At 55.9% G+C, this 10453-nt stretch overlaps 1 protein-coding gene and 1 long non-coding RNA gene across 3 annotated transcripts in view; one reads left to right on the top strand and one right to left on the bottom strand.

Moving 5' to 3' along the window:
* The window catches only part of LOC142299198 (uncharacterized), a 7153-nt gene extending 3510 nt beyond the window's left edge, over window positions 1-3643 (bottom strand). The window contains exon 1 of the long non-coding RNA XR_012752653.1: window positions 3349-3643. This is a non-coding gene — a long non-coding RNA (uncharacterized LOC142299198). The remainder of the gene's footprint in view (window positions 1-3348) is intronic.
* Window positions 3632-10453, top strand: part of LOC142299172 (CWF19-like protein 1) — a 66482-nt gene continuing 59660 nt past the window's right edge. Inside the window, exons 1-3 of one of the 2 annotated variants that reach the window (XM_075341812.1) lie at window positions 3632-3684; window positions 6313-6397; window positions 6672-6756. In XM_075341812.1, coding sequence (XP_075197927.1) covers window positions 3662-3684; window positions 6313-6397; window positions 6672-6756 — 193 coding nt within the window. In that variant the 5' untranslated portion in view covers window positions 3632-3661. Of the gene's footprint in view, window positions 3685-6312; window positions 6398-6671; window positions 6757-10453 lie in introns of those variants that run through there. The other variant, XM_075341813.1, reaches the window with a different exon arrangement.

The following is a 10453-nucleotide window of genomic DNA, read 5'->3' as shown; positions in this document are numbered from 1 at the left end:
GTGCAGCGTCGCACCGCGGCCAGTGCGAGCCCCCCCCAAACGTGCAGCGTCGCCCCCCGGCCAGTGCGTGCCCCCCCAAACGTGCAGCATCGCCCCCTGGCCAGTGCGAGCCCCCCCAAACGTGCAGCGTCACCAACCCGGCCAGTGCCATCCCCCCAAACGTGCAGCGTCGCACCGCGGCCAGTGCGAGCCCCCCCAAACGTGCAGCGTCGCCCCCCGGCCAGTGCGAGCCCCCCCAAACGTGCAGCATCGCCCCCCGGCCAGTGCGAGCCCCCCCAAACGTGCAGCATCATCCCCCTGCCCAGTGCGATCCCCCCCAAAACGTGCAGCGTCGCCCCCTGCCCAGTGCGATCCCCCCCAAACGTGCAGCGTCGCCCCCTGCCCAGTACGAGCCCCCCCAAACGTGCAGCGTCACCCCCTGCCCAGTGCGAGCCCCCCCAAACGTGCAGCGTCGTTCCGTGCTCAGTGCGAACCCCCCCAAAACCTGCAGCTTCGTCCCCTGCGATCCCCCCCCCAAACGTGCAGCATCGCCCCCGGCCAGTGCGAGCCCCCCCAAACGTGCAGCGTCACCAACCCGGCCAGTGCCATCCCCCCAAACGTGCAGCGTCGCCCCCCGGCCAGTGCGAGCCCCCCCAAACGTGCAGCGTCGCACCGCGGCCAGTGCGAGCCCCCCCCAAACGTGCAGCGTCGCCCCCCGGCCAGTGCGAGCCCCCCCAAACGTGCAGCATCACCAACCCGGCCAGTGCCATCCCCCCAAAACGTGCAGCATCGCCCCCCGGCCAGTGCGAGCCCCCCCCAAACGTGCAGCGTCGCCCCCCGGCCAGTGCGAGCCCCCCCAAACGTGCAGCATCATCCCCCCGGCCAGTGCGAGCCTCCCCAAACGTACAGCGTTATCCCCCCGGCCAGTGCGAGCCCCCCCAAACGTGCAGCGTCGCCCCCCGGCTAGTGCGAGCCCCCCCAAATGTACAGCATCATCCCCCCGGCCAGTGCGAGCCCCCCCAAACGTGCAGCGTCGCCCCCCGGCCAGTGCGAGCCACCCCAAACGTGCAGCGTCGCCCCCCCGGCTAGTGCGAGCACCCCCAAACGTACAGCGTCATCCCCCCGGGCAATGCGAGCCACCCCAAACTTGCAGCGTCATCCCCCCGGCCAGTGCGAGCCCCCCCAAACATGCAGCCTCACCCCCTGGCCAGTGCGAGCCCCCCAAACATGCAGCCTCCCCCCCTGGCCAGTGCGAGCCCCCCAATCATGCAGCCTCACCCCCCGGCCAGTGCGAGCCCCCCCCAAACGTGCAGCATCATCCCCCCGGCCAGTGCGAGCCTCCCCAAATGTACAGTGTCTTCCCCCCGGCTAGTGCGAGCCCCCCCAAACGTACAGCGTCATCCCCCCGGCCAGTGCGAGCCCCCCCAAACGTGCAGCGTCGCCCCCCGGCCAGTGCGAGCCACCCCAAACGTGCAGCGTCGCCCCCCGGCCAGTGCCATCCCCCCCAAACGTGCAGCGTCGCCCCCCGGCTAGTGCGAACCCCTCCAAACGTACAGCGTCATCCACCCGGCCAGTGCGAGCCCCCCCAAACGTACAGCATCATCCCCCCGGCCAGTGTGAGCCCCCCCCAAACGTGCAGCGTCGCCCCCCGGCCAGTGCGAGCCCCCCCAAACGTACAGCATCATCCCCCCGGCCAGTGCGAGTTCCCCAAACGTGCAGCGTCGCACCGCGGCCAGTGCGAGCCCCCCCAAACGTGCAGCATCGCCCCCCGGCCAGTGCGAGCCCCCCCCAAACGTGCAGCGTCGCCCCCCGGCCAGTGCGAGCCCCCCCAAACGTGCAGCATCACCAACCCGGCCAGTGCCATCCCCCCAAACGTGCAGCGTCGCCCCCCGGCCAGTGCGAGCCCCCCCAAACGTGCAGCGTCGCCCCCCGGCCAGTGCGAGCCCCCCTAGACGTACAGCATCATCCCCCCGGCCAGTGTGAGCCCCCCCAAACGTGCAGCGTCGCACCGCGGCCAGTGCGAGCCCCCCAAACGTGCAGCGTCGCACCGCGGCCAGTGCGAGCCCCCCCAAACGTGCAGCATCGCCCCCCGGCCAGTGCGAGCCCCCCCAAACGTGCAGCATCGCCCCCCGGCCAGTGCGAGCCCCCCCAAATGTACAGTGTCTTCCCCCCGGCTAGTGCGAGCCCCCCCAAACGTACAGCGTCATCCCCCCGGCCAGTGCGAGCCCCCCCAAACGTGCAGCGTCGCCCCCCGGCCAGTGCGAGCCACCCCAAACGTGCAGCGTCGCCCCCCGGCCAGTGCCATCCCCCCCAAACGTGCAGCGTCGCCCCCCGGCTAGTGCGAACCCCTCCAAACGTACAGCGTCATCCACCCGGCCAGTGCGAGCCCCCCCAAATGTACAGCATCATCCCCCCGGCCAGTGTGAGCCCCCCCCAAACGTGCAGCGTCGCCCCCCGGCCAGTGCGAGCCCCCCCAAACGTACAGCATCATCCCCCCGGCCAGTGCGAGTTCCCCAAACGTGCAGCGTCGCACCGCGGCCAGTGCGAGCCCCCCCAAACGTGCAGCATCGCCCCCCGGCCAGTGCGAGCCCCCCCAAACGTGCAGCGTCGCCCCCCGGCCAGTGCGAGCCCCCCCAAACGTGCAGCATCACCAACCCGGCCAGTGCCATCCCCCCAAACGTGCAGCGTCGCCCCCCGGCCAGTGCGAGCCCCCCCAAACGTGCAGCGTCGCCCCCCGGCCAGTGCGAGCCCCCCTAAACGTACAGCATCATCCCCCCGGCCAGTGTGAGCCCCCCCAAACGTGCAGCGTCGCACCGCGGCCAGTGCGAGCCCCCCAAACGTGCAGCGTCGCACCGCGGCCAGTGCGAGCCCCCCCAAACGTGCAGCGTCACCAACCCGGCCAGTGCCATCCCCCCAAACGTGCAGCGTCGCCCCCCCCCGGCCAGTGCGAGCCCCCCCCAAACGTGCAGCGTCGCACCGCGGCCAGTGCGAGCCCCCCCAAACGTGCAGCGTCGCACCGCGGCCAGTGCGAGCCCCCCCAAACGTGCAGCATCGCCCCCCGGCCAGTGCGAGCCCCCCAAACGTGCAGCATCGCCCCCCGGCCAGTGCGAGCCCCCCCAAACGTGCAGCGTCACCAACCCGGCCAGTGCCATCCCCCCAAACGTGCAGCGTCGCCCCCCGGCCAGTGCGAGCCACCCCAAACGTGCAGCGTCGCCCCCCGGCCAGTGCCATCCCCCCCAAACGTGCAGCGTCGCCCCCCGGCCAGTGCCATCCCCCCCCAAACGTGCAGCGTCGCACCCCGGCCAGTGCAAGCCCCCCAAACGTACAGTATCATCCCCTGCTCCGTGTAACCCCCCATAAGACACTTACCTTATTGAAGCCTGAGACATACACGAGCTGCAGCCCCCAACACAGACAGGAGACACTGCTCTGTGCCCCCAACATCCAAGCTGAGACCCCAGAGCTATAACTAATGAGGAAACGCTGACTCTTCTCCACCTCAGGGTCAGGATCCTCCGCTCTGCACAGAGGAGCCCAAGCACTGCCGCTTCCCGCCCACAGATCTGCACGGCACTGAGGAGGCCCCGCCTTTTCCGGTGACATCATGATTTCATGAAATCACTCCTCCCACCTCAAAAAATCAACTCCGATCTAGCCTCTACCGTCGTGGTGACCAGGGGAGATGTCGGAAAAGGCGCTGCGGGTGTGAGTATGGAGTGTGGGCCGGAAAGGGGGACGTGGGGACGTGGAGGAGGGTGGAATATGACTCTATAAAGACACACACACACACACATTATATATATATATATATATATATATATATATATATATATATATATATATATATATATATATATATATATATATATATATATATATATATATATAAAACACACACACACGTTGTGCTCATGTGACCAGCAGTTGGCATGGAGTAGTCATTGTATGTGTAATTCTATACTTTGCTGCTTGTTACCAAGGTTACCGACCACTTCTGCTGTGTATCAGTGGTGGACGGTTTCCTAGTCTACAACTGCACTTGCAAATTCTCTGTTTTGTTCATAGACACGGCCAGAGTGACTGAGCGATCTGTCTGTGACTTTCTAGCCTCTATCCGATTGTGCTGCGACCTGTTAATTAAAGTGATTGAGCTCGTCTTGACAAGAGACTCTCTGTTTTGTTGCAGAATGAGCTAACAGAGACTTTGTCAGCGAGCTCGTTCTGATGGGAGAGGTTGTCATCTGTTTTATTGCAGAAAGAGCTAATGGAGGATCCGTGAGCTAGCTCATTCTGACGGTATAGTTTGCAATCTGTTTTGTTGCAGAATGAGTGAACTGAGGATCAGTCAGTGAGCTCGTTCTGATGAGTTTGTAACCTGTTTTTTAGCAGAATGAGCTAATGGAGGATCGGTTAGTGAGCTCATTCTGATGGGAGAGTTTGCAATCTGTTTTGTTGCAGAATGAGCGAACTGAGGACCCGTAGGCGAGTTCGTGCTGATGAGAGTTTGCAATCTTTTTTTTATTTATTTATTTTTTTTTTTTTTGCAGAATGAGCTAACGGAGGGTCCTTCTAGTGAGCTCATTCTAACGGTATAGTTTGCAATCTGTTTTGTTGCAGAATGAGTGAACTGAGGATCCGTCAGTGAGCTCATTCTGATGAGAGTTTGTAATCTGTTTTGTTGCAGAAAGAGCTAATGGAGGATAAATAAAATAAATCTTTATTTTTATATAGCGCTAACATATTCCACAGCGCTTTACATACATTAGGAACACTGTCCCCATTGGGGCTCACAATCTAAATTCCCTATCTGTATATCTTTTGGAGTGTGGGAGGAAACTGGAGAACCCGGAGGAAACCCACGCAAACACGGGGAGAACATACAAACTCCTTGCAGATGGTGTCCTTGGTGGGATTAGTATGGGGAGATAAGGTATGCACACCAGTGACTATGGAAGGGGAATACATGTAATAGCAGAAACTGCTGTGTGAATACTGACATGAAAAATTCAATAGCTATATGTAAGAATGAAACGTGAAAAATGGAACCTGCATTACTGCCATGAATATATGAATAAAGAGAAATTTAGCTACTGAATTGATCAATGCAATAGAGCCCCAACACTACGCCAAAGTATTTCTCTACGTTGGGGTCCCTAGCTTGTGTGTGTCCTCTCATGCAGTTAAAAAACTTACCGTGTATGGGACGCTGAGACCCAGGCTATATATACGATGTGGATTGGCAATAGGTGTGTATGGGGAGGGTTCACAAACAAGTTGAGAGGACACACACAAGCTAGGGACCCCAACGTAGAGAAATACTTTGGCGTAGTGTTGGGGCTCTATTGCATTGATCAATTCAGTAGCTAAATTTCTCTTTATTCATATGTTCATGGCAGTAATACAGATTCCATTTTTCACATTTCACTCTTGCATATAGCTATTGAATTTTTCATGTCAGTATTCACACAGCAGTTTCTGCTATTACATGTATTCCCCTTCCATAGTCACTGGTGTGCATACCTTATCTCCCCATAGTGATGTTTTTTAGGTTTTTTGCACCCAGTTCAGACATAGAATGGAGTTCCAAACGTTATTCCTTAATCTTGGTGGGATTAGAACCCAGGACCCCAGCGCTGCAAGACTGCAGTGCTAACCACTGAGCCACCACAAGACTATAGTGCTAACCACTGAGCCACCGTGCCGCCCGTAGAGATCTGTGAGCTCATTCTGACGATATAGTTTTCAATCTCTTTTGTTGCAGAATGAGAGAACTGAGAATCTTTCAGCGAGCTTGTTATAATGGGAGAGTCTGTAACCTGTTTTTTGTCCAAAATCATCACCCTGGACAGTGGCGCGACCTTCCTCTGATGCTGGATTGCCTCTGTTGCTGTGTAGCCCCAACCTCTGAAAGGAGTCCCTGAAAAGTCAACAATAGAGGATAGCAGCAGCAGTTCTGCTAATCTGTGAGGGTCTCAGCTCCCGGACCCCTATATCTGATAAGTCTGTAGGATTGCTAAACCTTAAAGGGGAACGATATTGATGACCTTTCTTCATCAGATTAATGAATCTTACAGTAGAAGCTTTTCTGCAGTACCCAGGCGGGGATGCCGATGCTAATCAGTGAGGGGAGAGTGGGTTACGGGAGAGGTTTGGGGGGTGCTGGGTGTCGGATCCCCACCGATTTGAGACTGTCACATGCCCCAGAACACCATTGATTATACAGGACTTTCTACTGCAGAGCACATGAAATGATATATTCCTATAGGTCTCAGCAGGGGGCGCCGTACACCATACCTAATAACTTCCCATCACTGTTGTGTCCTCTCCCTACAGATTGGCCTGCGGGGACGTGTACGGGAAGTTTGATCTCCTGTTCAACCGGGTTCGTCAGATCCAGAAGAAGAGCGGAGAGTTCGATGTAAGGAAAAGTAACGGCTCGGCTCCATTTTCCAGAGTTCTGTCCGGTCTCCGCTCACTGGGGGCGACTGATCCCTGCCCAATACGAGGGCCATCGGTGGCCAGAAGTGAGCGGAGTCGGCATATCCCCCCGACTACACAATGTCAAGTAGCTGTCCGCGAGTAATGATAAAATTGTAGCTCACGCACCACTTTCCGACTGCTGTCTTCTTATTTCTGATACCCCTGGATATTTTAATGTTTTTATAATGATTTTTTTTTTTTGTTTTTTTTAGTTGCTTTTATGCGTTGGCAGTTTTTTCGGAACCTGCCCGGAAAGTGAAGCCCTTTGGCAGGAATATAAATCCGGAGTGAAGCAAGGTTTGTAATATAATCCAAACTAAGCTCCTTTACTACAAATGTCTTTTATTTTGAAGAAAAAAAAACAAACTGACCAGCATCTTCAAATAAGAATAAAGCAAGTGTGAACAGGTGTCAGCTGCAAAGACTTCACAAAAGGATACAGTAGCCCTGTGTAAAGCGCTAAGACATATGCAAACATAGAATATATGACATTAAAACTGCATTAATGCTATATAGAATATATGCTCATAAATTGTCCAATTCATGTGAGCCCATCAATCGCGGCAAGGTGACCTTTCTTTGATGGGATCCAAATCTAATATCATGCCTCTCCTGGACTAAAAGCCTACAAATACAAGGTCTGGATCATACCTGCTCTTAAATTTGGAGGCTTTTTAGCCCGTAAGAGGCATAATATTACATTAGGGTCCCATCAAAGAAAGGTCACCTTGTCGCGGTTGATGGGCTTGCATGAATTGGCCAATTTATGCTCTTAGTACCTTCGTTTTCTAAGTACCATTTTTTTTCCATATTATAAGACGCACACCTTATTTAGAGGCGGAAAATAGGAAAAAATATTTTTTTAATCTTAAAATGAGGGTCCGTCTTATAATCCTAGTGCGTCTTCCAATAGCTCACCAGAGGTGAGCGGCTCAGAAAAGGCATAGGAGGCAGAGGCGGTGATGCTGCAGGCTTGGAGGAGGGGGTGTTCTGGCTCAGGAGGGTCGGTGATACTGCGGGGTTGGGTGCGTTAAGGTGGCAGGCACCATTGATCTGCCGGCGGGCTGCCACTGCAGTGGAGCGGCTCACAAGGGTCACATGACGGGGTGTCTCGACGACCGGTGCCAGTGATCTGACTGCAGGCTCCATTAAATTGCCCGCGGTTGACTCAATGGATTTTAAGGAAATGGCCGTGGAGGAGGCGCGTGCGCAGATAGGACTCCACGGTCATTTTCTTGTAGTACATCATGTCAATATGCGCACGCACCGACTCCGCAGCCATTTTTTTGAAGTCCATCGTGTCAACCGCAGGCGATTCAATGGAGCCTGCAGTCAGATCACTGGCACCGGCCGCTGAGACACCCCGTCCTGTGACCCTCCTGAGCATCTCCACTGCAGTGGCAGCCCGCCGGCAGATCAATGTCGCCGCGACACACCCGACCCCGCAGTATCACCGACCCTCCATCCTGTGACCCTTATGAGCCCCCTCCTCCGAGCCCTCTGTATTGCCAACCCTGCCCCCTATGACCCCGCTCCAGCACTGAGCCCCGGTGAGCCAAATCCAACTTGTTAAATGCACCCTCATTTTACCCCCAGTTTTGCGGGAAAAAAACTGCAATCCAGAAAATATGGTATGTTCTATATAGCATATATTCAATTTTTGCTTATATCTTTAGCGCTAACAGAGTGCTCCTAAGTTTTTACTTTGGGTGAACCCCCCCCCCCCCACCTTTCCTCCCCCTCCTACAACTCCTTTATATTTTTTACATACATACATGAAATGGATGTTATCGTGTGATAGTCTCTGGCCAGGACTCCCCTCTTTTGGCCATAAAAAAGCATTTCTTCATCGTTCCTATGGGAGACCCAGACCATGGGTGTATAGCTACTGCCTCCGGAGGACACACAAAGTTACTACACTCAAACGTGTAGCTCCTCCCTCCTAGCATATACACCCCCTGCTAGCCAGTCCTAGCCAGTTTCATGCTTTGTGTCAGGAGGATCACACACACACATGCATCCTTTTTTGATTTTTCATTTTTTCTAAAGATTTGGAAGAAAAACGGGTCCACTGGACCCCCGGCATGTCCCTTCACACCCCCCTGGCGGCGGTGCTGTTAAGGTTGATTCAGGGCAAGAGCCCTTCATGCCGCGCTCCTTCACCATCCCTTAGGGGCTCTGGCTTGAAGTTAGAGCCCACACGGTTCTCACTGCCTTGCAGGAGACCGGCCTCCATCCGCAGCCCTTTGGCAGGACCCTGCTGGACGGAGCACTGGACCCCCACCCCACCCAGGGACTGGGCCCTGCGTCTCAAAGCTAAGTATAGAGACGTTATTCAGAGGGTCCTTCTGCAATGTGGGGCACTTTATTGGGGGGACAGTGATTTACTTTGATAATGCTGCTTTTCACTGTGTTCCGGCCGGTTCCACGGTTTTTACTGTGTACCGCGCCGATGATGCCTGATTTTCGGCCGCATGTATAACTCTAGGCCCCGGCTTCAGCCGCGGCCTAGTTTCGTTTCGTTCCCCTGCATGTCAGTCATGCAGGGGGACACTGCAGCGCCGCCCACCGGCGCTCTGCACAGGGGAGGACACTCCTTTTTGAGGAGATGATTCCCTCCCCTGTACATCTCCTTAGCCCTCCGATTCCCGCTCCTGGGTTAACCCCCGCCCTCCCCCCCTCACTCGGGCGCCATTTTCTCAGCGTTCTTAGTACGCTGGTCGGCGCTGGCTGCTCTGCAGTGCAGAGGGAGTGGATATCTGGCTGGGGGTCCAGGCTTGGAACCCGGGGGGCACTCATAATAGCGGCCTGATAAGTCACAACCTCTGGTTGTGCACTTTTATACACTAGCAGGGCATTCTGAAGGAGTTAATTCTTTATTATAGAACCTCCTCCTCAGCAGCATGTCTCACACTAGGAGCAAAGCTCCAAGGCTGTACACTACATGTTCTGCATGTAGGCTCATATTGCCTGAACTAGCACAGACCCACACTGTAATGGTTCTTATGTGGTGGTGCCTCAGCCTGGAGTCTCCCCGGGCTGAACCCCTGTCTTGGGTATTCTAGACATTCTAGACAGAGCCCCCCACCTCTGCAGCATGTCTCACGGAGCGAGGCTGCAGGCTTGGTAGTCTCGTACGGCTCTACCGAGCTCATAACCACTGTGGCCCCTCAGCTTGGAGGCTCATTTATGGTCCCTCCAGCTCCTCCGGTTTCGGTGGCTGACCCCTGGGGGAATCTTTTTTCCAGGGGTCGGCTGTCCCGGCATCTGCTGAGCATGCAGCCCCCTTCTCAGGGCGTTTTCTGCTTGCTCAGCAAAGCTCACAGACCCTGTCCTCCTCACAGGGAGACGTAGGGTCCCCTGTACTCCCCGTCCCGCAGCTCCGATTACGAGCTGACTCACTGGGCGAGGAGGATGTCTCTACCAGGGGCTCGGACGCTACTTTAGGTACTTTGATCCGTCCGTAGGTGACGCGGATGCGAATGATTGGATTGCGTCCATTATACTTGTACTGGACCTCCATCCGCCTGTATCAGGGGAGTATTCCCCGCTGGCAGAAAGGCATCAGTATACCTTTAACAGGACGAGGAGCGTGTTCCTTAACCACTCCAGTTTTCAGCCCGCTGCGTCCAAGCCCGCAGCCTGTCCTGCAGATCCCACAGCGGGGTTCTGCTGCCTGTCTCCCCCTCCCATCAGAGGTGGTCAAGGAGTGTACTCATTCGCCAGGGGTGGCCACTCCGGTGTCTAGACTTTCAGCCCGGATAGTTGTATCAGTGGCTGACGGCACCTCTATAAGGATCCCACGGTACATTAATTTTGTACTGGACCTCAATCCGCCGGAGTTACCTTATCTAGGGGAACACTATGTGTGTTCCTTAACCACTCCAGTTTTCAGGCCCTGTGACCAGCCCAGGGTCCGCTCTGACAGTCGCTTCCCATGAAGCGTGATTCTGAGGACTGTGTTTCCCCTGTCCACCAATGGTGGTCAAAAGGT

This window comes from Anomaloglossus baeobatrachus, chromosome 1 (genome assembly GCF_048569485.1).
Source record: "Anomaloglossus baeobatrachus isolate aAnoBae1 chromosome 1, aAnoBae1.hap1, whole genome shotgun sequence".
Lineage (NCBI taxonomy): Eukaryota > Metazoa > Chordata > Amphibia > Anura > Aromobatidae > Anomaloglossus > Anomaloglossus baeobatrachus.
Note: the sequence above shows the minus strand (reverse complement) of the source record. Positions and strands in the feature narration are given on the sequence as shown.